We start from the raw sequence: 27,937 nt of genomic DNA on the forward strand, positions 1-27,937 counted from the left end.
ATCTGGGAAAGAAACAGGCCAAGAAAAGCTAAATCTAAGTGAGAATAATCATATTAATTGAGGCTTCCCCCTTTCAATGGTCAACTTCACTAAAACCTAACTAGGGTCAACTAATGCAATTTTTCTAACTTGTATTCAGCTTGGCCTCTGCCTGTAATAGCTGCACTGTACATATTATTCTTATCCAATCTTTTCCCGTAGATACATATTTACAATAGAAAATGGACAAGGGGGGGGGGTTCTTTCAAAATCCCCATGATTTTAAGAACAATATCTGACCCCCAAAGTTCTCTTTTTTGTAGGAATTATTTGCCGGGCGGAAAAGAGTAGTTTCCTGTCCAGATTTAGATATGGTTTTTTTAATGGGAGTCTAGCAGGCTGTTCTCACCTGTATCAGAAGTCAGCAGAGGGGGTGGAGGTCTTTTCGCTAGGGCTGGAATCTGACCTCGGGCAGGCGGCGGCGCCTTCCCGATGCGCAGCTCGATTTTCTTAGGGCCCTGGTCCAGGATGTCAATCTCTACAGGGATACCCAGAGCAGCAAACATCTCTTGGAAGCGGCTAGCGGCTGTTTTTGCCTCCACCATGATTTCGAACTTGATGTAGATGTACCGATCGTCTTCGCGGTATGTCTGGTGATCCACCACCTCTTCGTCCCCTTCATCTGCGCTGACAAACAGCTCTTCCTCCACGTCTGACATCTCCGTGGGGATCTTGGATTTGAAGATCTTATGAAGCCTCCTTCCTGCTTTGCGGAAGGCATCGTCCAGTTCGCTGCCAGAGGAGCTGTCAGCCTCGCTGTCCTTGATGCGCTTTGCCAGCTTGTGCTTACGAGGCACCTCCGGCACCTGGCTGCCAACCACCACCTTTGCACTGTGAGAAACCTTCCCAAACTTATTGGATGCCTCACAGGTGTAAGTCCCCGTATCCTGCATGTCTAGGCCAGTGATAATCAAGCAACAGGTCCCATCGCTGTAATTATCTATGTGATAGTGGCGCCCATCGGAAAGTTCCTCCCCGTCCTTCAGCCAACGGACCTTCATATCGGTTTTGCTCTGGGCCAGGCACTCAAGATGCAGGGTGCTCCCCAGCTCCCCATTAAAGTCCTTGAAGATCTCAACAAACACAGGGCATTCTTGCTGCTTGATCTCCTTCCTCACTTTGTACCCTTTGAATGCAGCCTGAATTTTCACAGCTGCCTTGTTCATGGAAGGATCATCTAACTCTTCTGTTTGGGCTGCCGGCTCAGCCTGTGTGGGAGGTGGTGCAGGCGCAGGAGCCTCAACACCAGACTGCTCCCACTCTTTCGAGATTTTACTTGTGGAGATGGTCTGAACCTTGCCACTGACGCTAATGCTAGATTTCCCAACTTTTTTGAGGTACGTCACAAGTGAAGGTGTCCCAGCCCTAGACTCGTCATCTGAGCTTGTCAGGGAAAAGTCTGCTTCTCCTGTTCTAGTCAGCTCGTCGCATGTGGAGTACTCCTCTGAGTAATAATGAGACATCTCGGCCTCTTCCTTCTTTGCTTTCTGCAGCTTATCATCCTCTTCCGGCACTTCGCTGATGGAGTCCAGGGTCGGCTCCCTGCTCATTCTTCGCTTCTTGGCCAGAGCTTCCCAAAGCAGGTGCAGGTCGCCCTCCTGAGCAGCCTCCGGTGGCAAGCTGGGCTGGATCTGACCATCCACCAGCTCTTCAGGTTTGCTCACGGGAGGTGCTTCTTGGATGACCTCTTTTAGCATGGCCACTGTGGGAACTAATTGGGATTCAGGAAGGGAGATGTTAAAGACAGACTTGTAACTGTTTCATATTATTAAGCATATAACTGTTTTATATTATCCTTGTATAAGGACATGTATTTTATATTATTTTTCTTTTGTATAACTGCCGTGCGGCACTCTCACATTTATGTAACCTTGAGGCCTTTGCTGTTAACCAAAGCAAGTGCCTGGTACCGCTTTTTGTTGCCTTGCAATTTTTACTGTTAGTCTAAACAAGTGCCTGGTACTATTCTCTGTTGGCAGTAGGCCACACACCTGTACTCTGTAACTTTTACCTCTTATCTAAAAAGTGTCAGTTTTACAGAAACAAAACTTATGTAGAGAATCTGCCTAGTAACTATTATGTAAAAGAAATTATCCTATCTCTGTATGCGTAGCTTATATCGTAGTTAGTGTCATAGAGACAGTCCAACGAACATCTATAAGAGAGGCAAAAAAGCAGGAAGCAACAGAGATGACGACTGGAAAACTCTGTAGGCCTGATCATCCTACAGACCGGTTCCTAGCCTCCCCGCCTGGGCGTACCCCAGTGAAGACAAAGGCCTCGAAAATCCGACAACTGACAACAATTCACCGTGTTACAGTATTGCATTGTATATCCCATTCATAAGCCGTTGACCAGTTCTGGGACTACGGAGCCGGCAGCCGCACCTAGCTTTGGACTAGCTCCACTGTTGGAGAGCAAGGGCTGGCTCTGGAACCTCGTGAACCAACGGACACCCTATAGATTAAGAAACACTAACAACTTACTCCAAGTCATCTACTTGTGCCAACTCGGCGAACCTCGAGGGCAGCTATAAAGCTACCTCAATCCCGCCCCACAAGCCACGCGCTCGCACAGCTCCGCAAAGCCCGTGGCTCCCCTAAGCAGTGCCGGAGCCGCTAGCCTGGCATTCCACCACAAGACTAAGTCTGGACAAGTTACACAAAAACCACTCCAAGTTTGACACTGCTTTATCTGGGGTTAAAGTGGGAGTAGTTTTGCCATGTTTGAATCTTTCTCTGCTCATTTGCACCTGACAATTACAATGTGCCAGCTACTACCCTTTAAAACATTCCCCTTTTGAATGGGGTCTACATGCATGCTCATCGGCCTCCAAAATGACATTCCAGCTCCAGACAGCTAAATACCGCCAAAAGTAAAGCAAAGCTGTTCCTTAAACAAAAACTATATTTGGTGAGCATAAAATATAGCCCAGCACTGAACAAAACTGATTTGTCACTCTATTCCTAAACCTACTAAGTCGAACCATTTTTATGTTGGTATGGCCCTGCAATATTTAATCTGACTACTACTTTCCAGAATTATAAACTCTCCAGCTTTGGGCTGAGCATACATCATGAAAACAGTGCTTGGTAGGATGTAAAACAGAAGCCCTGGAGTGTCTGTTCAAACCCGCAGAGGATCAGCGAGAGCACAGATCGCAGCAAACATGTCTACGCTGTTTCAGCAGTGTACTCTGGCCAAGCCATCCTCAAGCACGTCCTGGCCATCTGCTGCCCCTGGTAGACTCCAAATCTGGATCCACAACAGTGAGGCTGCTCTGAGATGAAACAACCCTCTGAGATCTCATCTTCAGCATACTTGAGAACAGCCACTGGAGACCACATCAGAGCAGCCTTTATTTCTGGGTCCCTGTTCCACCCAAACTTTAAAACCATCTGCCCAGCAGCAGCAGTGGCAATTATATTCAGGCAGCTGAGGGTGCCAACTGCCTTAAGTGCTCCTTGCTCTTTGCTCCACAGGTGTTAACAACTGTCTCTTCTTTTTAATGGTGGGGATGTTCCACTAATCAACCTAAGCTTTCGTTTTGCCGTCTGCTAGATACTCCTGGTCTCTCTTCTCCTATTTCACAGCCCTACAGACTATTTTTAGCTATTTGCAAAATCGTATTGTTTTTTCTACATATATGTTTTTATCTTTACTATTAGGGTTAGGGAAAGGGTGGCATCTTTAAGAGGTACTTTTGCACTAACTACAGACTGCCTCAGTGTTAGCAAATGAAACTTTGGGATTTCGAAGAACACCACCATCCTGCAGAGAAAGCAGCTACTTTGTTCTCCAAGTGGCCTCACCCTGCCATAGGACATATTGATGCACTGTGCTTTTCAGAGAGAGAGAGAGAGAGAGGAGGCTTCTCATTGCTTTGCCTACAGTAGAAGTCATTTTGACTGAAAGAACAGAGATGACATTTGCATATGGGCAAATAATATATATTAACTGTGCTTTGCCATAGGATCCTCTCATGTGAGCAGATGCCTCTAATGAACTTACTTTTTATTCCTTCTCACCGTCATTGCTTACAAGTGAGGTGAGGGCTGAAAAATGTTATGATTCCCTAACAACATGAAGAACATGTTATTTCTTAATGAATCCTTACTGACCTGTAGCATATCTGATTAAAGTCATTTCTGTGAAAAAGATACTCTCCTATTGGCACTCAGAACTTCCTCCTATTCATCACTTTGCATTATGAGTCCTCTCCCCTTCATCTTAGATTTGGTAGAAAAAGATGCCACCTTCACTCTAGTGTCTAAACTCCCACATGGTGGGAACTAGGAAATAACTTTAAACCACCCTGAAAACTTATCTGTAGGCTTTCTAGGTGTGAGCGGGTAGGGCCTAGGAGCAGCCGTGAACTCCCTAGCGCCCCTCTACCGTCACTTCAGGTGGTCCAAGCACCCTCGAATCTCACCCGCCATGACTTTGCTGTTTAATATACATTTATGGGAGGCTGCCTTTATCCGCCTGGTGACTGGTAAGTGTGTCCTGCCCCTACTCCATATGGGGTGCGGCTATATGTCCCCGCCTTAGGGCTATGCATGCCCTCTCTATCACCCCGGGCTCCTTACCCGGCTGAGGGCCTGACTCTCCGCCGCCGCCCTGTCACCAGTGCCCCTCGGGCCTGGCTCTCCGCCGCTGCCCCGCTCCAGGGCCTGTGCTACGCCTCTCGCACCCTCTGCCCCGCTCCGGGGCCTGTGCCACGCCTCTCGCACCCGCTGCCCTGCTCCGGGGCCTGTGCCACGCCTCTCGCACCCGCTGCCCTGCTCCGGGGCCTGTGCCACACCTCTCGCGCCCGCACTCCTATTATGGTGCCCACTCTGGCACCGCGCCGTGCTCTCTCTCTGCACTGGTTCTCTCTGCCCCCTCTGGGGCCTTGCCCTCTCTGGGGCCCACGCTGCGCTCTCTGTGGCAGGTGGCCAGCCTCTGGGCCTGCGTTGCGCTCTCTGTGCGTGCTCTCTCTCTGCCCCCTCTGGGGCCTTGCCCTCTCTGGGTCCCACGCCGCGCTCTCAGCAGCGGTTGCCCACCTCCCGGGCCTATACCGTGCTCTACGCTCTTGGGGCTCAGGTGGCCGCTGCCGTGCCTGGCCCCCTTGACCCTTCTCTGGGTCTTTTGCCTTCTGGGCAAACACTGCGCCTCTCTCTGGCACAACCCGTGCCTCTCCAGCACAACTGTAGTGCCCTTACTGGGCACTGAGGCCCCCCAAGCTGCTGGGGAGCTCCCCTGAGGCCTCCTCGCTCCCCTACATCCTCACCCGGTCCTCCGGTGTAAACTGTAACCAAAACTCAAGCCACCTGGCTACAACATAAACAACAGAGCCTCCTGCTTGTAACACCAAGCCCTCACCAGGGCTCTCAACCCTATCTCCATTTAGGGTGTTCTCGTTCCTGGCATCATCGCAGCCGGTCCATGTGGTAAAGCTGCAACCACCAACCCAGCTGCTCAGCTCTGCCACAGAGCTCCTGCTCCTGTGGCAGTCAGAAGGGAACTGCTCCTGGGCCCAGGCCTGAGTTGTTATAAAGGGCCTGGCCCTTCCCCCTTCCGGTCACCTGACCGGCTGGTTGCCCTAGCAACCCGCAGCTGCGCTGCCCTGCTGATTGGCAGCTCTGTCAAACCGCACCTGAGCTGCCCTGGTGACTGACAGCTCACCTTCTGTCCTCTCTCAGGCACGGAGCACCCCAGTGCCTCCGTGACACTAGGGGGTCAGCTGATGACCTACATTAAGCTCATAGGAGCTAATGAGACACAATTTAAACTTTAGTCTAAACTCTGTGGAAGCCATTAAAATGTTAATCAAAGACCTGTGTAACAAATGTTAATGATATTAATTTAGCAAATTCAAATGTATCTTTTCCTTTTCTAGGTTTTGTTTTTACTCTTGATTGCAAAGTTTCAGGGCCATTTTTTAACTTATCATAAATCAGGAAACTCTTATTTGAGCATATCAAAACCGGTAGACAAATTCTTATATCCTAGTTAGTTATCTATAAGGTGCAGGGAAATTATAATCAGTGATGGATTTACCCGTACAAAACTGAGGCTGATAATCTTTATTGTGGATTTTAGAGGGAGGCCAATTATTGGGTTTATAATGAAAACTAAGTTACAGCCTCAATTACATCGAGGCAACAAGGTGTCCATCAATAGCATGAATGCAAGTCATTAAGCACAAATTACTTGTACCTTCAAGAGACAAGCTGGCAGAGGACTTGACATCTGGTGAAGCTACACAGGTATACGAGCCTTGGTCTTCAGGCTTGAATGCATGAATAAGGAGTGCCTGGTTCTTGCCCTCAGAGATTATTTCATACCTTCCTCCAGCGTGTATGCGTTCTTTTCCTTTGAGCCACATAACCGCCTCTCGGGTTTCTCTGGATAACTCACACTCCAAGCGGGCCACCTCCCCTTCCAAGACTGACTTGCCTACTAAATGTTGAGTGATCGTAATTGGAGGCTCTGCAATAATAAAAATCAGGGCATTAAAGACAGCGAAAGTACTATCTTCTCCTCTATGCTGACCAAAATAAATCAGTACAGGACTAACATGGAGCCTATGAACTATGCAGGCTTTCAATCTTTAAGTTTTAGATTCTTTGTTTAACTGCTGTACATGATAATTGGAAAATCAATGAAGAAAAGAAAGGAAAAAGAAAATGAGAGAGAAAAGAAAAGGAAATGAGAGGAAAGAAAACAGATAGGATTTAGAGTTTGCAACCTCTAATGATCCAAGAATTACCATGACACTGGGTGCATGTTCACAAGATGCTACTGTGCTGTAGGAACGAGCTATGGTGCAATAGCTTGTTGCTATGGCACTGTAGCTCGTTGCTACAGCACTGTAGCTCATTGCTACAGTGCAGTAGCTCGTTGCTATGGTGCAGTAGCATTGACAGGCACTAGTCATGAAGGCAACACTACTGCACCATAGTAAGGAGCTTCTGTGCAAAAGCTCGTTGCTAATGCACAGTAGCATCAGAAAAGAACCGTGCGGGGATGGTACTGCGCAGTAATCCTGGTTACTGTACAGTCATTTAGTACTTGTTTAAGCACTCTTGCCAAGTCTCACATATGACCTCACATAACCCTCAAGGTTGGCCATATTGGTCCTACATGGTCTTACTATAAGTTAGAAACTCGGAGATAAATGGAGAGTGGTGTTGCCTTAATGCGACAAAGAAATAATTCAATATAGGAGGAAGATATAAAAGCGGTGGGGGGAATGGTTCTTGAAAGCTGCCTCCATCTTATATTTGGTGGGAAAAGGATGACATCTTCATTCTAGTGTCTAAACTCCCAAATAGTGGGAAAGTGTTTCATTAGGTTCTTCACTTTGGTAGGTGACCTTCCAAACACAACCCATCCACGTGACACTGCTACCCAAACAGCAGGAGAGATGAACATGTGTAATACCTGTCTAGCCAGAATGAAGTGAACATGGAGCAAATATGGTGTTTGGATGTTCATGTAACTTAGCCAAGGTTGTAAAAAAAAGGTATAAAAAAATGAATAGAAGAATAGATGACAAAGAAATAGAAAAGACAGTAGAAAGCAAATAGTGCTTAGGAAGAAACGAGATCGTTTGTGATGGGTGGTAGAAAGAATCATTACAAGACAGCCGCCAAGAGCAGTGAAAGAGTGGCACTCTGTCTCTTTATAATGTGGAGGGCTCCAGAAAAAGATACTGAAGCAACTGGAAATCAGTATCCACCATGATGTGTTTCAGGTGGTAAACAACAAATCCACAAATATTATAAAGAGAGAAAGTGAGAGAGACAGAGAGAGAGGGGCATACTATGAAGGCAATACTGCCTCTCCTTGCATGCATCCTGAGTCGGAGGTACCATCAATCACACAGTGACATAGCCATTCCAGCATGCCCCTTTTCAACCACTGCAGCTGATTTCCATCATGGCGATCAGACAAAACACAGAGATGCACTGCAGGCCACAAGGCAGGTAGATGCAGCTTGGAGAGAAAGGCGCTGAACAGATAGACAACGCAGCAGGTTTCGCTTTGCTTCAGCCTGGAACACTTTTCCCACCCTCTCTCCTGGACACGGCAACACTGGGCTTGCATCATAGCACCGAAAGAGGCCATCGTGTAGTCTCGTCACTCCAGTGCGAGGTCCCTTGCATGTGCGTGGAAGCAGGCATGCCATGCGAAACACAGGCCTGGACTAGCTCTTGACGCGCCATGGGAGCATCTCCATCTCTCACCTAGCTGCACGGTCTGAGGGATGTGCACCGGTTTGCCAACACCCACTTTGTTGACGGCAGCAACGCGGAATCGGTAGGGCTCTCCCGGCCTGAGGTTGTCCACCACAAACTCGGTGTTTGGAATAAGCTCCTCGTTGCACAGCTGCCAACCACTATCTGGGGGTTTCCTCTCAACATTGTAGCCTAGGATGCCACAGCCGCCGTTGCTCAGGGGGGTGAACCAGGACAGAGTTACAGAATGGCTGCTCTTACTTACAATCTCTGGATCTTCAGGGGGATCAGGGAGGGCTGAGGGTACAATAAAGTTCCAGTGACGCATGGCAAAAGAGAAAGAGGGTTGCTGCATTTTAGTGAGATCTCCAAGAAGCCCTTATATAGGAAATGAGGAAACACCTAAGCCAGACATTCAATTTTTCTCTTGGTATGAATGTAAGCAGCATTGGGTCTATGAAAAAGACAAGTCTTTGCAGAAGAGACAACTATTTTCAGGCTAGGCTGTGAACCAAAGCCTAGAAATAACAAGCAATACTTTCCAACCAACCACTGCAGATGGCCTAATATCTACCATAGCTTCTTCCTGATTCTTAAGAGATTCAAAGCCATCTTGTCCCATCAGATACTAAGTAGAGATGAATTTAAGATACAAAGATCAGGCCAGAATATCCCCAACTTTAAGGGATGGTCAGGCCCAGATTTGAGTCATTCCAGGCCTAGTCTCAATGGAAATGGAGTCATCACAAGACAGCACAATCTCTGTAATAGATCTGATGGAAACTGCCCCAAGGCTTTTGTCTTTGGGGTGTTTTTCGCTATGTAAAACAGTAAATAAAACAAGAGTATAAGAAGACACCAGAACCGTGTCCCTACAGGTTCCTTGGATACTAAACAGTATACTCCACCTAACCCAAAGCATAACCCGTAACCATTCAACATATACTTCGGCTTAGAAGAGAGAAATAACTCTCTTTAATGCCAATGACCAAGTAAGTGGCCTTCCACTGTTTGGTCACTGAAATAATACATAACACAAAACTGCAGGATAAATTAGACCAACACTGGCTTCTAAATCTTGGGAACCCAAAACACTGCTTTGAATGGGCAAAGCCTGGATTGACAATCAATCAGCTTCTTGTTTGGGTTCATGCTACAACTCATGAAGTCTAACAACCCACTTGACCCATTTCAGGATTTCTAAAACACAGATGCACCAAAATTAGATATCGTTACTGCAAATTTGCTCCTATATGACCTACGGGACTTAAATGAACACTGACTGATGTGTCATTAAATATAACCAATACGCTATATGTGCACAGCAAATTTATGCACTACAACATCAGAAAGACTGACTCACCATGAAAGTCCAGACTGAAAGTACGATTTTTTTTTCTTTAAATCAATATTCTTTCTTGACTTACTATTTCAACTCTCCCTAATGCTGGGGAGTTTGCAGAGTATTGTTTTAAATACGAAATAGCACATTTACTTAGGGAACTGGTTTCTGCATGCTTCTCCTTCATGCCATACAGAAGAGCTATACGTCACAAAACAATGGATTTCAGCTAAGATTGAGAAAAGATTTCTCATCATTAGCTTGGTTCAATTTTCATTTAACAAGGCAAAATGTTTTCAATCATGGCGCAATAGTGCAGCAGAATCTTGCCGGTTCTAGAAAAGCTGGAAGGAGAAAAGAAACCGGCACAACTGCAAAGAAAATCAGAGGGATGAGGCTGAGGATTCAAGAGCAAATGGCTAGCATTGGTAGAAATATATAATGCGTGAACCTACCTATTACAGATAACTTGGCTGACGCAATGGCATCCCTTGATGCAAACGTCACCTCTCCAGAATGATGCAGTTGGGCTTTCTTTAGGATCAGTTTGTAGCTGTTACCATCTACCTGGATTTCCCAGTTCTCGTCAGGTTGGATCTCCATGTCATTAATATACCAGGCAATCTCACTGACTGGCACTGCTTCACTTAAAAGACAGCTAAATGTAGCTTGGTCCTCAACCAGGACTTCAGTATTAACTATGGGCTTCAAAAACTCCAGGCGCCATCCTGCAGTTAAAAAACACACAATCAGACCCCAAAGTACTGAAGCAAAGTTTGGCAGATCGGAGTTACTTGATGCATCCTGAGACATAGTAAGCCGATGATATTCTTTTGAAATCTAGGTTATGCAGTGCAATTATGAACGGCAAAGCCTTCAGAAGCTGGACTGCCGAGGCTTTCTTGTATTGTGTTAAAACAATATAAAATCCAGTGAATTAAAGGTGGACCTGACTCAGGCCTTTGCTCTGCTGTATTATAGGAAGCAGCTTTACAAGCTGATTGTAGGTCCCAACATTTCTGAAACGCTGGAATCTGTGGTGATGATGATGATGTAACTATGACATGTGAAGTGTTCAAGTGCCTATTTCATGTCCCATTAGGATACTCACTAATCCTGTAGGTACTGCCTGCTTCTAGCTCATTTAACATTACATTAGCACTGTGTGACATACGCAGCAGCTCACAAAGACGGCCATGTCACACAGAATGTGAAAACTAAGATGTAAAACTCAGCAACCCTTCTCTCTTTGAGGAACAGCAGTAAAGCAGGGAGCAGACCGATCCATGCTGCTATTCAAGCTTCGTTGGGGGCCGTTATCATAGCCCCAGGGAATCGGCATTACCTTTCACTGTCAGGAAGGCGGACGTCACTGCATTGCTTGCCATGAATGTCACCCTGCAGCTGTCCTGGGGAGTGAGGTTCTTCAACAGGAGGAGATGCCTGCGCCCATTTTCAAAGTAAACCATCTCAACGTTTTCTGTGGTTTTGGCAGGCTCGTCATCAATCAGCCAATTATAATTGTAGGTCTCTGGTTTGGAAAGGTAGCATTCAAACAGGGCTTCGCCACCTTCTACTGCTTCCACGTTCTCCAAACCCTGCATAATACTGTTCTTGGCTAAAGCAAAAGGGAAATGATAGACAACATCAGCTATTTTGCTCTCACATATTCAAGTATTAATGCATCTTGGAACTTCCTAAATAATCCCCATCTCCTGGACAAGCAAATGCAAGGAAAATCATACATGGAAAACTATCTTGTGGATTCTCCTTTTCATTTCAATGATTGGCACATCATCTGAGAGTTTCAAAAAAGTCCACAGCAGTGATGTAGCTTAATAGTGAATTGATAAATCCTTCTGTGTCTAATCAGCATTTATCTGGTAACCTGACCACTGGCTTCATGAAAAAAGAAAGGAATTATATACAGTTTATATGCATAGGTCCATTGTTCAAGGGCAAATGATACAAAGAGCCATGTCCAGGGCAAGACAATAATTAGATCCATTTTGTGCAAAATAGGAAGCATTTCTTATCAACCTCCTCCACATGTACAGTGCATAGCACTGCTGGGCACATTTGGGTAGACAGCTTGGGTTAAAACTTTACCACATTTCATGCAAAATATGCCATACCTTTATTTCAGGAAGAGACTATTGTTGGCAATGCCATGATACCTGATAACTAGGCGAACTAATCTTTTTCAAAGCCCTTTAAAGGAACATTTGTAAAATGACAAGCTTTTAAATAGGTGATATCTTTACAGTCACCAGCCTTTAATAGATTCTTAAATTCCTCTGAAATACATGCAGAGCCTGGCTTTCTAATCGGAGTGTAGGAGCAAGTGTGCATGCAAAATTGTGTGCGCACAATAACTGCAACTACATCACCAACTTCATGTGTAGGTAATCCATTCGATGCACCCACCCAGTTTGTGCGTGCAGCTAGGCTAACTGCAGAGGCAAGCTAGGCATGTGCTATCTTACAGTATAGCAATTTTTTTGCACATACAGCTGGGTAAGCAGATTGCATGTGGTATTTATATGAATTACATGCCAGGATCCTCATGTTATAACAGTGTCACAAACTATTTCTGCTTAGCAGCTTCCTTAGTCACCCTGACATCTCAGACGTGCAATGGGTTGTCACCTAGAATATTAATAGTGAACTGCTTATTTGCTAGCAGAATTGAGTCACCAACATTTCTCAACATGCCTGTTTAAAGGGAGGAGCAATGGTGCTGTGGTTCAAGCACCAGACTGGAGCTAGGGGCAGCATCCAATCCTGTTTAAATTTATCCTGGTCATTTAGCAGCCCTGTGCTTTAGACTCCTAAAGTAAATGTAGACAAACTCCTAGAGGGTGTCTGAAGACTAACTGGATTAATACTTATTAAAAGCCTTCAGACCCTAAAAAGGGAGGCACTACAGAAGCGCAGAATGCTACAACAAATAATAATGTTTCTCCGACAAATGCCGTATGATTGACTAGTATCTATGACACAGACTGAACCTAAACAGGACGCTAGAGATCAGACCTCTTATCAGAAACATCACTATTTCTGATCAAAGTAACGGGCCTGCTAACCGGAAGTGAGAATTCCCTGTGCAGATGGTAGGAAACAAGTTACTAAGACATTACATGTGAGCAATGCTCCACAGCTTTGATCCCGATTTCCTTCGATTACTGGAGTGTTCAGGTGCGATTGGTAGAGTTCTGTTTTAAATGGTAGGCTGCAGGGTAGATAAAAATCAATGATTTTTGGGGGGAAAAAATGGATTTTTAAAAATGCAAATTTTTTTTTATTTAATCTCCTTTTTTTTTTTTTTTTTGGTAAGATGCTTTTTAAAAAGAAAACATAATGATAGTCTTCATAGAGTTCATAGACGTTAGGGCTGGAAGGGACCTCGGACAATCATCAAGTCCAGCCCCCAAATGCAGGGTAGGTGGCTCCACCGGGGTTTTAATTTAGGATATGTTAAAACTCAAAGATATCAGCATGGAATAGGGATTATAACTTCTAATTATATATTAGTTGAGACAATATATTCATGTAACCTTTTTAGAAGTTGCATAAATAGGTTACAACAGGCCATGGACTATATTAGGGGCACAATCTTATAGGGTTCCCAGAGGCTCCTCTATAGATTAGTAAAGATTAAATAAAACTACTCTACCCAATGGGACTCAGTGCTCAGTCTAGACGATCCCATTAAGCATCTCTATGATGCCTAGTTTCAGTCCTCAAACTGTGGATTTGTGTCTCCAAAGATCATAGGCAGACAAGGTATTTTGGGTAGATGTGATATCTTTTATTAGACTAACTAAATAGTTGGAAAAATTCTTTGCAAGCTCTTGAGCATGAACACCCTTCTTTGGGCATGGGGGAGTTTGTTGTCTCCAGAGATAACATCCTTGTTAACAGCAGTGTATGGAGATGAGAGGAGATGTTAACATCCTTGTTAAAAGCAGTGTATGGAAGTGGGAGATAGCAGGTCTGATTACCCACCCATCAGCCCTATTGTCTCTCTGCAAGTTGTATGCACACAATCAAGTCCTTACCTCTCTCTGAAAGTGCAGTTTCAAAAAGTTAAATTAATAAAGGATAGCAAACAACAAGAATGCACTTTTTGTAGAAAGTAATGATTAAATCAAGCAATTTAAATCATGATTTAAATTTTTTTGACTTAAGACAAATCCACCCTGATATGCTGTGAATATTGGACAGCCATTTCCCCATGCTGAACTCCCACTGAAGTCAATGGGAGTCAGGGCCTCACCTGCAGCCATTGCATGTCAAGGCCCTGTAAACTGCTACTGGGAGTTAATACCAGCAAGCACACAGTACTCTTGTTTGAAACACATTCTTACTTATCCCCAGTTCCAGGGCTGAAAATGTCCCTTGCAATTTTTTCCTGGAATTAAGTCACTTCCTGTTCCACTTAGTAGGCCTGGTGGCTAAATATAATCCTAATTTGCCACATTCAAATCCCTAAAAAAACATTAATGCAAGAGTGGATTGGTTTTCCTTCTCCTCACTTCTTTTTCTGACCTGGCCTCGAAGCTAAGATGACACTGCGCAAGTAGAGGTTTTCAGAGATTTGAGCAGGAGGGAACAAGGTTACTTTTAGATGCCCAAGTCCACTAAGAAGTGAAATAAGATCCAGACCTATATTTAGTTTTCACTGGGTGCATCTTCACGTGCGCTTTACTGCAGAGCTGACTACTTAGCTCCACAGTAAAGTGTCACCATCTAGATGTGCAGCACTATCAGGCAGGAGTAAACTAATTAACTCCACCATAGCATAGTACTGCCTGACACAAGTACTGTCCTATGGTGGAGTTATTTACTCCACCGCAACAAATGTGTAGACGGTGACTGGGGCTTACTGGGGCACAAGGGTGCTACAGTGCAGAGGTGCTTGCTGGCTAGCCCTGCACTGAAGTACCCTCGTGCCCCAGGCCAGCCCCTCCACAGCATGTTGAGCCAAATCAGAGGAGCCCCCAGCTTGCAGGCTGACCTCCTGGGCCTTCTGCCAGCCCAGCTCAAAGTGCTGCAGTCCTGGGCGCACGTGGAAATACTGCACCTGGGAGCAATTAACACTGGTGCAGTTTATCCGGGCATGCCAATTGCACATGTAGATGCTCCCACTCTGTCCTACATTGAGAATATATACCTACAAGAAAGACTGCAAGGCACTTGTATACTACTGTGTGGGGTGATACAGGTACCTAAGCTAGAGAGAAAAAATTGTGACCCTTGAACTCACCCTCAGAGTAACTGAGTCAGAAACAAATGCAAAGTTTCAATCCTCACACCTGTTATTTACACTAATAAAGATTATATATATGTGATATCAAACCCTGAACCCTTTCAAATCAAAAGTAAAACGCCTGCGGAGTTCAGCAGAATCGCACACTGTTACAGAAAAAAATTCTTCTATTTTTCCATTGTCTCTTTCCCAAGGACGTTTGCAAAAATTAATTACCAATTAGAAAATGCTTTTCAAGCAATCAACATTTTCATTAGCTATATTACTCAAGCTAGGTTAGCTGTAGATTAGATCAACTGAAAATAAAAACAAACGCCTCTTTATCCATTAACGTTTTTAAAGCACTTTGTATGCAAAAAAGCATTACATGAGGGCTCAGTAGTAGTTTTGCTTTCTTATGTCCAGCAACATCACCTCTATAACATGACAGTAACTCAGCAGGACATATCCCTTTGACTAGTGCTACAACCAAATTCAGTTCATTGCAGAGCAAGGGTGACCACCTATGCCCACGTGGATTTATACAGGGGCATTAATTGGAATTAAATTCCAATTGAAATCTGCACAGTTCCACATTCATTTTGCGCTAACTGCCCAATATGTCTGTCACTGTTGTTGGTAGTGGAATGATCACCCAATGAGTAGGTCGTGATTTGCCACTGTATATCCGTTGCTGCTATGGTCTTCTTTTGGTTTCTATTCAATCACACTGACAGTCTTCCTTTTGGGCTGGAAGACCTCACCTTGAACATCAAGCATAGCCACCACTCTAGTGCCTCCAGCTTCACAAGAATAGATGCCAGTGTCTTCTGGAAGCGCGGGTTTAATTTTTAGCTTGGCTACATTCCAGTCCTGCTCCACAATGACTCGTTGCCCATCTGCATGAACTTCCTGATCATTTTTCTTCCACGTGGCCTGCACTGGCCTAGAGTACTGGCATATGAACTCTGCCGTGCCATCTTCATCAACGGTAATGTCCTGCATTGGACTGACCACCTCAATGGTTGGATCTGTCAACCAATAGGTCAGGAGGGACATGCATTAGTAGATCCTTATGGAAATGGCAGCTTAGATTTTGACAAGCACAGCGCCTGTGTAGCACAGGAAGCAAACAGCACAACATCCCAAGCTCGAGGCTGACCGGAGGCGTTGCTAGTTAGCACGTTTAGTGTTGGCTTGTGTCAGCATCAAGCAGCGTGGAAGCAAGCGTGGCATGTGAGGAGTGTTCACATCACAAATCTGAGCACAGATGCCAAAGAGCTCACCGATGCTACTTTTTTGTGGAGAGCATCTCTTGCGATTCACTTAATCTCCATGACACCTCCTCCCCCCGAAGCAATGACACACACAAAAGCAGCCACCCTTGAGCATGTCAGTGCTTCTCCAAATGTTTGCAGGGTGCAATGGATGGATTTAAGGAGATGCTTAAGTGGTTTCAACAAAATGGAGACACCAAGATGAAAATATTCAGCAAAACTGCAGGGGCTTGAGCTGCCTGACTAATTCAATTAGAATGGGAGGTAAGTCTCTGCTGAAACGTGAAACCGGCTGTGGTGTACTTCCAAATGATTAAGTAGGGCTAGAAATCCTCAAATGATGAGCTTCCAGCTGTTAAAAAACTCTGATAAAACTGTGTTTGCACTTTATATTACCAAATATACAGCATTGCCAAAGGAAAGCTCCATGGCGCACATCCTACTGGACCTCTATGACGTAGTGATCCTTTGCCCGCGCAGGAAGTAATCACCTTCCACCCAGGGAGGCGCAAAGCTTTCTCAGGCCAAAGGCTGATCCCACTCCAAGCCACGCAGTGAGCATAACTCTCCCGTTCTGCCAATGCGAAGCCATTTGCACATTAGCACAGAGGAGAGATATGCCTTCAAGAAACAGGACATGTGAATTCCTGCCCCTCTGGGCGGCACGTGACATGCCCCTGGACCCTAATCCTCCCTGGGAAGATGCTGCCTACCCAAATGGCAGAGGAGGGGGACCCACCCAATCTTTAGCCTAGCAGCCTGATGGGGAGGGCACTCGCCCAGGAAGTGAGACACCTGAATTAAAGATCATCTTCAGCTTCACACCTTCCACTTTCCCAGAGAGTGTCCTAGCCACCCGGCTATAGGCTGGGCTGGGCTGAAGGCACCCTTCTCTCATGTTGAAGCCAGGCCCCTGGGTGGAAAAGAGTCCAATAGTCATGAAGCCAAAGGGACAGTGAGCAAAAGAAAGACAGGAGCCCTGGCTGGGCTCTAGCCCCTGCTCCCCTGTTTATGCCTTTTATCTAAAGACTATTCAATGCAAAATGCACCAGGACCAGAGCCCAGGACCTAGCTTCCCCTGAGAAAGTGGAGATCTGCACAGCCGCTGTTGAAGGTTTGAAGTCTTTACTGCCTTGTAAGGTGCTACTGTTGAAATAGCTGCTAGGGTAATACCATAAGCCTAACCGAACCCAAGATTTTGTAAGCTTCACAAAAAGAAGCTAAGGTTTGGGCTGGGGAGCCTCTCTAAGTACTTTGGAGCACTCAAAGGTAATGTACTGTGTAAATCTGTCAAAAGTGAAAATGGAGATTGAAATATCAGCCTCTCTACAACCTTTCTCCTGCGAGGCACAGCTCCTGCAGCTCTCATCCTTTTGTAGCCCTTGGCACACCCATGAAGGCCTGGCCATGTTTGACTGCTGTTATAATGGATATAGTAAGGGCCAGAGAAGCCAACATGTCATGAAATTTGAATTGTTATGGAACTTGTCCCTTTATAAACAGGTGTTACACTGGAATAATGGGAATGAGGGAAGGAGAAAGACTCATGATAACATGGGAATGAATGCAAATGGGGCACGCAGAGGGGAGGGAGAGGGATAGTTCAATCATTCGACACCTTTGCCCAGGATAAAGTGTAGAAAAGTGTTTGTTAATACAAGCATGGTTAGAATATTACTAGTGCTTTACCTTCCTAGCAAACGGAGCATTACTGAGCATGGTTTAACAACTGGGTGGTCTCTTTTAAATGCCCTTCCTGTTCTAGTTATATGCCATCTACTCCTCCCATTCAAATCTGTAGCAAAAATCCCATTGGTGTCGCTGGGTGCATAAAACCTCCCACTATTACAAGCTTCGTGATGCCTTTTTTTAAGCTACAAAATGAGGTGTACAAAACAATTAACAATAACTATTCATTTATGTTTTGCAGCAGATCCATCTGAGTTGTACTCCTGGAAGGCTGCAGAATCAGAGTCTCTGTCCTTAGACAATTCAAATTGCATTGCAAATATGCATGCCATTTCTGGGCTTCAGAATAGTGTCCTTTGGTGTTAGACACGAGGAATTTATCGTCTTATCTCCAAAGGGCAAATCTCTCACAAAATGGATGGTACAGCAAGGAACACATTAGGCCAAGAGAAAAGCTGATGGTGGTCCCAGACTGCCGTTCTCCATCTCTGACTACTCTTGGGTTAAAGGGTTTAGCTAACCAACATGGAGTAAATTTTAACAGAAGGAACAGTTAACCTTCTAGATAGTTCCCAATGTTATTGGAAAGGAGTTGCCTACAAGAAAGATAGGGAACACTATTTTTGTCCTACTTCCAGAACTGTCACAGCTTTCCTGAAAACCAGCCAAGAAGTGTCTGTGACTAGATTTCTTTACCAGCAAGTTTTAAGCTCAGTTTTATGTGCAATTTGTGGTTACCCTTACACCATAAGTAAAAAAAGCAACAAAACATTACCAATACAATGCTGACTAATGGTACATGGATGATAAACTACTGATCCTTACTCTCTGCTATATAACCCTGACATTATTGCAACTTGACTCCATGGAGATCCACTGAGCCATCACTCTAAATTCTGTATTCCCAGGCTCGTGGGCCTAGGAATGCATTGATTTGAATGCAAAGCAGCATACTAGTGAACCAGGCTCAATCTTTTGTAGAGCAGTGGCAGGGCAGCTGTTAATGTCATATTATAGTAATAATGAACAATAAAACCCTGGTGCCACAGTGGAAAGGCTCGGCTGTCATCCTTGATTTTCTGCACAAGTGAATTTTGCTGCCTCTTGTAAGATAACAAGCTGGATCCTGCAATCTCTTACTCAAGCAATCCCAAGTAGTAGATTTGTTGGAGCTGGTGCTTCTGCTTGCATGAATAAGAGCAACTTGCTTGAGTAGAGGCTTCAGGACTAAGCATGGTTTCATGGCCTTCTAATGATGCAAACACTATGTTACTGGTAGAACAGCATGCTATTTTGAAGGAATTTCATAAGGGTAACCAGAAGGCATAAGCACTAGTATGTTGAGCGGTTCTGGAGTTGGCCATTGGCATCTTCCAAAGAAAAGTACCTTTGACTACTAATTTAGCTGAAGATACGAGGGACCCAGCTCTGAAGGTGACAGTCCCCGAATCATTGGACCCCAGGTCCTTTAGGGTTAAAGTGTGGATTTTCCCATCCCGCACTGAGATTTCATTCATAGAGTTGTTCTGAAGGAAAGCTCCATCAAGCCACCACTGTACATTCGGGATGCCCGGGCGCGAGAGCTCACAGGTGAATGTGGCTGTCTCCGCCACAAAGACATCCGTGTTCTTTAAAGCACAAACTATCTGTGCTTCCTCTTCTGCATAACAGAGCGAGAAAAGTGGTACCAAGGAAAAACACAAAGCAAAAAACATATACATACTGCTTCCACGGGACTGACGTCCCGACACTTCTAGTGGTCCCGACAGAATCCAACTTGTAGCACTTAGTGATTAATTGGTTTAAAGGGGTCTACAATCTACTTCCAGGTTTGTTTCCCATGAACATCCTTTACCCACTCACAAGCACAGACACTATTCCACTTTAACAGTGTTTTGACCAATTCCCGACGTGTCCGGCATGTTACAATCATCTTTGCTGAGATTGTAAACTTTCAGTGTCTATTTGGTGTCTGAGAGCGTGTCTAGGTGGCATCAGGCAGTACCGTGCTGAGACACGCCGTGCTACCTCCCAAGCCAGAAGCGGTATAACCACTTCAAGATGTCGTTGCTTATGAGAAGCAGAGTGTACTAGCTTTCATGCAGAGCCATACTAACACGGCTACACTGGTTCTGGTTCAAGATGTAGTGTGTAGATAAAGTGATCATGGCATTTCCCAGCATGGCGCTCCCCTTCCTTTATAGACATACCCTTAATGGCAGGCACTCTGGCTTGTGATTTAAGTGTGGTGGCTACGTGCACTGCTACAACACACCAACAACAGTGATAAGAACAACAAGGACGATTATAACTAGCAATACACATTAACAACGTCTTTAGTGTTTTCATGGCAGTAGCTCAAAGCAACTAGTTGATCAAGTAAATGGGATCACCTTGTATTGCAGACTGTTTTTGAGCTCTGTTATAATATAAGTATGGATGGTCTGCAATCAGGTTTGGTGCTGCGCTGAAGGCAGGAAAGAAATCAAGGGAATGGCACTTGTGTAGATGAGAATTAAGTCTGGCCTGTTGGCTTAGGAGGCGCCTGAATGTGAAATACAACCAGAGAAGAAAAATGTGTTTCATCTTACCGTGGACAGACACAGAACCTCGGGTTATCTCATATCCAGTGCTACAAGTGTAGTCGCCACAATCCTCCGCCTCCAAGTTATGAATAATTAGCTCAACCAGGGAGCCTTTCTGCCGCATCTCATACTTGTCACTGGGCTGAAGCACCACTGCGCCTTTCCTCCACTCAACAGGAGCATCGGGCTTGGAGACCTCGCACTGCAGGACAGCTGTTCCCTGCTCTTCTGACTCCACGTTATTCAGCTCCTCTTTAAACAGGACGGGTAGGACTGCAACAGAGAAGCAATTACAGCAGGGATAATGCCCACATGTGGATTACTGAAGGTTACCAAACCATTTCATTAATCACTGTTCCCTCTCTTGCAGCCTCCTGAAATCACAACGTACAAGCAGAAAATACTGCAGCCTCTCCACTTCTCCAAACTGAGCTAGAACCGGAAGCCCATAGGGACTAGCTATCGACAAAACTACAGTAGATCTCTGCTATTCTGTAAAGATCTGCTTGGAATTAGGACATTTTCAAAAGGCATCTCTATGGCGCATATTTTGTATGTGCCATCAGCTAATGGCATAACATTGCACGTGCAAATCATAGCATTTGGGCATGTATTGATCCAAATTTCAAGTATAATGTAACACATCAAGTGGCTCATCAGCAGTGGAGACTGAACTGAAGAGACCTGAATCTCAAAACATCCGTTACTACTGCCTGAGCAAAAAACAACCCCAGTAATGGACTTGTCCCCCCGCTGCAGCAGGCAAGCTGCTAAAGAGGAACAGAAAGCCGTGCTGTAAGCAGGGGTTCAGCCTCACATTTGCAGTTAAGCATTTGCTGACACTTCATACATAGCAGTATCTGATATACAACGCTAACCTTCTCCTGCCATTGTAAATATAGGGGAATACTTTTTCCCAGATACCAGTATACAAAACCCACGGGCAAATCTCAGGTTCACAAATGTTGAGTAGTTTGTGCCCACAGCCAGCAGCACCCGTGACAATCTGCCTGGTACCTAGCTGCGAGGTCAAGATGCAAAAAATAAAATAAAATAAAATAAAACTAGGGCTGTTTGAAAACAACCACCTTATGTCTGCCATTAATAAGCAAACCGTGGATTGAACCTCTGTATCAAAGTTACATTAAAATGTCATTTCTTGGCATAGAAATGGTAGTGACCGTTCACCAACAAAAATTGTGTTGTTCCAGTGCAGAAGGACAGCAGCGCAACTGTCTCACCTTTCACCTGCAGCGCTGCGGTGGTCTGTTGATCTCCCGAATCACACGTATACTCCCCAGCATCCTGAAGGTCCACATCATAGATGAACAACTCCACAAAAGTCCCTTCTTGCCTTAGCTCATACTTGTTGCTGGGCTGGAGCACCACGTCTCCCTTCCTCCACTCCACCGGAGCACCGGGCTTTGTCAGCTCGCAGCGCAGTGCTGCCGTGCACCCTTCCTCGACCTCCTCGTTCTTCAGCCAATGTTTGAAAAGCATGGGTAGGGCTTGAAAGGGGGAATTAAGACAAAAGGAGAGGAGGTTTGCTTTTTTCAAGTGCATTGAAAAGAATTCAGATAATAATGGCATTCCTGTAGGTAGTGAGATGAGGTCTGCCTGCATTCACTTCTGATGATACGGGGCAGGTTATATCATGACAAAAATGGCCACCCAATCTCCAGTAATTTGGGATGCAGGGTGGGAGGGCTAGCAGAGGAGGTGGGGGGAATTGGAGGCAGATCAGGGGTCTTTGGGGGGTTAAAAATAGCCCCAGTCACCTCCAAACCACCCCATTTTCCCCCACGAGCAAGCCTTGCAGACACTGCCTCCCCACCAATTGCTCTCGTGGATCCCATCTGTCCCTGCAACCCCCCTTGGATGCCTCCTGCCCCCACCATCGCTCCTGCAGATCCCACCTGCCCCCCACCACGTCTCCCCATGGATGTCACCGCCCCCCCATCACTCCTGTGAAACCCACCTGCTCCTCTGATCCCTCTGCAGATGCTGATTACCCCTGCCCCACAGACACTGCCTGTCCCCCCAATTGCTCCTGTGGAGCCAGGTTGAACTAAGTTAGATCTGGTGGCCATTTTTAACTTGATCTAACCTTCCCCATAACCCTCCCAAATGTCTGCACTTAGCCAAGATGTATCAGATTCAAGGATAGTTTTCTGGTCAATCATTTACTTACTATAAGGTAATATTGTGATGTGATGTATAATGTAATGTTTTACAGAGTAGTTTTGTACTGGAGGGTAATGTAGGGCCTTTGTCCTCAAAGGCTGGTCAGAGCGATGAAGCGTTTCCAGCAAGACACCAGATGGGGGCACAAAAGGATTTGGTTTCATTTTTCAGTTTCAACTTGGTGAGGTTGCAGGTTTGCAACAATCAGAATGAGGCCTGATGTGAAATCATCTGAGCCTCTGAAGTTGCAGCGCAGACCTGCCAGGTTCCAGTTTTGACTTACCTCTCTCGGCAAAATCAAGGATGATGCACATTTTTCCAAAGCGCTGCCAGTTAGGTTTGGGATTTGAAAAAGCCCAGTGAATTGAATTGGAGCGCTGCTTATATAATCAAAGAGCAGTTTTAACCATATCTACAAAATAAAGCTAAATCTGTTCGGCAAACCACCATTGCATTTATTTTACTCACAGAGAGCCCATGGGACAGAGGCAGCGGAGCCCATGGGACAGAGGCAGCGGAGCCCATGGGACAGAGGCTGCCCGCTGCAGGCTCGGAGCTCCCTGCCCTGCTGCTCTCCCCAGGGGATCCTCTGTAGCCCAGCAGATGGGGCCCAGCATGGCAGGGCAGAGTGGGGCAGGGAGGCGTGATGCCACCGGCAGGAGCCCCGTGCCCCCATGCACATGGCACTCCTCGCCTGATTGCCCTCCTCCCATTCCCCAAACCCCTTCCAGGCTGGGAGTCTGCCAACCTGCAAGGGCAAACCTGCCATTTCCTGTGTTTTTCTCCTTGAAAAGAGAAAACCCACATTTTTCTCCTTAAAAGAGGAAATCTGTGTTTTTCTCCTTAAAATGAGACCATTTGCATTTTACCTCCATCATGAAAAGGACCCCAAGGATACCTATTGATCAGGAGAAGGCTGTGAAGATGCAGCCCTGCCCCAGAACAGAATAGGGACCTGATACATGACAGATATAACTTAGGAACTTCCTGACCAGTCCTAAGAATAAGGTACCTAAGGCGAGACTGTTTTCCTCACCTAGAAATGAAACCCTTGCATTCAAGAGCAGTTTTAGGGTATAAACACTTGAGGACATAGTACTGCACTATGGCTAGTCTCAGAGCATGCACGGATGGGCACGGATTCTCACCTTTAACCTCAAGGCTGGCCGTTGTCTTCCTGTCAGCTGTGCTACAGCTATACTCCCCTGAGTCCTCAGGCTTTAAATCATGAATTGTCAGAGCATGCGTAGTCCCTTCCTTCTTGATCTCAAACTTCTTGCTGGACTGGATCAGGGATGCGTCTTTCTTCCACTGCACAGCAACGTCAGGCTTGGACACATCACAGCGTAGAGTCGCTGAATCGCCCTCCTGGGCTTCCATGCCCTGGAGCAGTCGTACAAATATTATTGGGGCCTCTGTAAAAATAGAGAGCAACAGCACCGCTGCATAAATGTAGCTGGGCATGGAGTCAGGGGATTCGAATATCTGTGAGCACAACAAACTTAGAACAGCTCCTTTGAATGGTGAGACTTCATCATGTGTCTATTCCATTCGTAGGAGATAAACTGGGCTGGATGGAAATCTTCCCTTGGTCATGCCAGGGAAATGGAAAAGGGATTTTCTTCTGTGGCCATAGGACACAGAACTAGGAGCAATGGCCTCCAGCTGCAGCGGGGACAATGTAAGCTGCAGATTATGAAGAACTTCGATTACGAGGGTGGTCAAGCACTGGAGCAGGCTCCTACAGATGTGGTCGAATCTCCATTTTTGAACATTTTCAAGAAAAGGTTAGACAAACACTTGGCTGCGATTTTTTAGTCAGGGATGATCTTGCCTTGAGCACGGGGCATGACTAGAGACTTTGTGAGGTCCCTTGCAGTCCTACTTTCCTATGATCCTATGATTTGCAGTAGTGCAAAATAAGAACGGGTTCCCCAGCACGTAGTATTGTAGACCACAGCGGACCTGCACTCCACATGGAGCTGACTAATGACCAGGGATCCTGGTTTTCTCTGGTTTAAAAAAAAAATCCCCAATTTTCAGTTGAAAAAAAGGAACCCCAAATCTACATTTTCCATGATTAAAATGAAATACCGCTACATGTATATCTGTATATTAGTGGGGTCTCATTTAAGTCACAGAAAAATGTGGATTTGGGGTTACTTTTTTTTAATTGAAAATTAGAGATTTTTTTTAAATCAGAGAAAACCAGGATTCCTGCTAATGACATAGCTTGGGGGATAGCTTGGGGTAAGGACACAAGTCTCCCGCAGCCAGTACCAACATGTCACTGGCATTCCTAAAAGTCGCAGAATATTATCGTCTAGAGAAAGTGGTATTGTACCAGATTCGGGATAATTCTGCTGCAGACTTCATTTTGACAACTGACGATGGCCGTCGGAGTGAGGTTCGTGCTTTCTTGGGGACATCTGATTGTGGCTGGATTGTCGCCACAGGGACATACCCAGGTCTCATAGGCAGTAGGACAAGCGTTGGGTAGGGATAGTTTGGGAATGGCATTCCTGCATTCGGGCAGGGAGTTTGACTGGATGAGTCCTGAGGCCCTTTCTGTAACAAAGGCGTGCAAGCCCCATGGCAGGGGAGACGGGACAGGGTCCTTTAAGGACCACCAGACATGCTGGAGGCCACACTCCTGAGAGCAACATAAGGGAAGGGCTCCTGTTGGAGGAAGACAGACGCAGGGCAGCAATGGGGGTAAGCCTGGGGCAAAACTCACTGAACGGGCAACAAGGAAGGCCTGATTGATTTTGGGCCTATCCAGATCATTAAGGAGGATGAAGAGAAGGTAGACTGGATAGAGAAAGGACATGATGGAGAAACTTAGAGCCACAAGTCTAATTTCAAAAAAGACCTCCCATAGTCACTCAAGGGCACCCTTTAGGGTTGCCCTTGGCTGGGGATGGAGCGGCTTTCGGTATCCCCCTGATCTGGCTCTTTTAAATGTCTTATTGTGTTTGCTGAGGGGAGGGGAGGGAGTATGCATGTTGGGGGTGGCCACAGACACTCTGCTGGAGAAAGGAGCGGGATCTCCTTTGGGTGAGAGGCGGGGGTATGGGAAGTTGGTGGGCAAGGGGGCAGGGAAGTAGGGACTGATTTTCTATACCTAGATGTGAATGGGGGTTGGGAAGAGTTGGGAAGCACAGCTGGGATGGGGGGGATGCCCTGCTCTCCCTGGGTGCTGGGCAGGAAAGGAGGAGTAGGGTGGCATTTCTAGGGTGTCCTTTGGGGAATCTGTTGCTGCTTCGGTGGGTTGTTTGTCTTTTATTGCAAGCTGCCCTGAGCCTTTCTGCCTACAGCAGGATATATATCTAAATAAATAGGTCAATAGATAGTAAGGAAATAATTATTGCAATGAAACCACACATCTCATGGGGTTGGCTTGCTCACCTTGCACTGTGAGCTGGGCCTCAGAGGTATGAGCCCCCACTTTGACACTGATGGGACCGGAGTCTTCCAGCGTAACCCTCCGCAGGGTCAGGGTGTGACGCTTCCCTTGCACTTGGATCTCATTCATTTCATTGACCTGGAGAGGGACCCCTCCCAGGCACCACTGCACATCCCGGACGTTGTCCCGGGAGAGCCTGCATTCGAACACGGCGTCCTCTCCTTCATACATGGTGATGTCCTTTAGCGCCTCTACTATGTTTGCTGCTGGCTCTTTGACAGAGAAAGTCAAAATGGTTTTAAGCACCTCTTCAAACATCTCACTGCGCTCCCCTGTTTTAAACACCCATCACCATCATCATCATTAACAACGTGGCGTGTTCAAAGCTTCGTGGGCATTTACCACAATATTATTCTGGGAATATGCAAACATTTCTCAGTGAGTAATATGAAGCTCTTGACTCTCTAAGGGCCTTGCTCTGCTTCTGCACTCTGTTGTGTTGCCAGGAGCAGATACAGCAGGAAATTATTCTACCACACTGTGATGACACTGTATTTCACTGCGGTGCCATGCATATGAGCTAAAACGATCCACCAGTCAAAAGCCAGTGCAAAGGCCTACCTTTCACAGACAGTGCTGCAGTGGTTTGCTGGTCTCCCGTGTCGCAGGTGTACTCCCCAGCATCGCCGTCCCTCAGGTTACAAATTGTCAACTCGGCCACGAGGCCTGACTGGTTCATCTTATACTTGTCACTGGGTTGCAGCAATTTCCCTGACTTCTTCCACTTCACAGGGGCGTTGGGTTTAGAGATCTCACAGCTCAGGGTGATGGTGCCACCCTCTTCCGCTTGCTGATTCTGCAGCGGTTGTAGAAAAAGCACTGGCAAAGCTAAGCCAAGATAAGCAGGAAAAGACACAATTACTCTTCATTTGTGACCCTCTTTAACTGACTTTTTGAGATGCCCCTGATCAAGGGCTGTTTTCTGGTCTGCTGGCTTTCATACGCAGGTGTGCCATTTGATCCTCCTCCCAGCAGAATCGGAGTCCCGCAAGATCAACGGGTTAATTCGTTTCACATCAGCATTAGCGACTGTAGAAATGAACCCTGGTGGGCTTGTTGGGTCTAAGCGATGCTTACAGTAAACCACAGCAACCCTTACACGCTTTCCTAAATGCTGTTATTCTTGGGGCGCAAATCTAGGAGGCCCCATTTTCTGAGATGCTGAATATCCAGAACTCCAGCCCAAAACAACAGAAACGGCTGGCCACTTAGCGCCTTCTGCAAATCAGCTCACCGTTCCCAGAAGCAGAAGCCCACGCTGCAACATGAGCATTTCGTTCTGCATTTGGGTACCGACCTCAGCACTCAAGTGCCTAAACTGGATAGTTAGGTTGCTGGAACACAAAGGAGGAAACGAGCATCCACCTTAATATTCCCATCTCGGAAAGCTGGATCTGGTACAGGAACTGCTTGCATTAACACCAACAGTGGGTAAATTCGGTATCGATGACGTATGAGGGGAGAGTTACAGGGGAGGGAAGTTTTGTTCTGAAAATATAGGAGGCATTGATAGGAAATGAATGTGGGGGTTGCTTGTACACGCCACAGCCATTATGCAGCAGGTGCTGAGGACACCAAAATGGCTGGGTTGCTTGTACACGCCACTAAACTAACTCTGTTTAGTTCTTCCTAAATTGAAATAGTGGGTTTTTAAAAACACTGTTTCAATTTAGGGAGAATTAAACCAAACTAAACCCTCGTGGCACGTACACAAGGGTGGGGGCCCGCTCCTTACCTGCCTCTTTGGCAGCAGGGAGAGGAGAGAGCTGCTGGTGGGCTGAGTGGTCCCTGAGCTGCATGGGAACACCCACCCGCTGGCACCTGGCCCGGGAGGACTTGAGGGGCACGACAGCTGTGGAGGGAAGCACTTATACCCACC

The 27,937-nt window shown here is 46.1% G+C and overlaps 1 protein-coding gene across 12 annotated transcripts in view; it reads right to left on the minus strand.

Annotated features, from left to right (window-relative positions):
• The window catches only part of OBSCN (obscurin, cytoskeletal calmodulin and titin-interacting RhoGEF), a 271,127-nt gene that overhangs the window by 89,882 nt on the left and 153,308 nt on the right, over positions 1–27,937 (minus strand). For 9 of the 12 annotated variants that reach the window (XM_090047900.1, XM_090047898.1, XM_090047895.1 and 6 more), the window contains 12 exons: positions 26,620–26,886; positions 26,001–26,270; positions 23,741–24,007; positions 21,650–21,916; positions 20,415–20,681; positions 19,211–19,483; positions 15,622–15,888; positions 10,952–11,224; positions 10,062–10,334; positions 8,274–8,561; positions 6,241–6,513; positions 389–1,750 (listed from right to left, as the gene is read on the minus strand). In XM_090047900.1, the coding sequence (XP_089904026.1) occupies positions 389–1,750; positions 6,241–6,513; positions 8,274–8,561; positions 10,062–10,334; positions 10,952–11,224; positions 15,622–15,888; positions 19,211–19,483; positions 20,415–20,681; positions 21,650–21,916; positions 23,741–24,007; positions 26,001–26,270; positions 26,620–26,886 (4,347 nt within the window). The remainder of the gene's footprint in view (positions 1–388; positions 1,751–6,240; positions 6,514–8,273; positions 8,562–10,061; positions 10,335–10,951; positions 11,225–15,621; positions 15,889–19,210; positions 19,484–20,414; positions 20,682–21,649; positions 21,917–23,740; positions 24,008–26,000; positions 26,271–26,619; positions 26,887–27,937) is intronic. The other 3 variants (XM_090047893.1, XM_090047894.1, XM_090047896.1) reach the window with 3 other exon arrangements.

This window comes from Crocodylus siamensis, chromosome 5 (assembly GCF_052110815.1).
Source record: "Crocodylus siamensis isolate JL-2025a chromosome 5, ASM5211081v1, whole genome shotgun sequence".
In the NCBI taxonomy this organism is placed as follows: domain Eukaryota; kingdom Metazoa; phylum Chordata; order Crocodylia; family Crocodylidae; genus Crocodylus; species Crocodylus siamensis.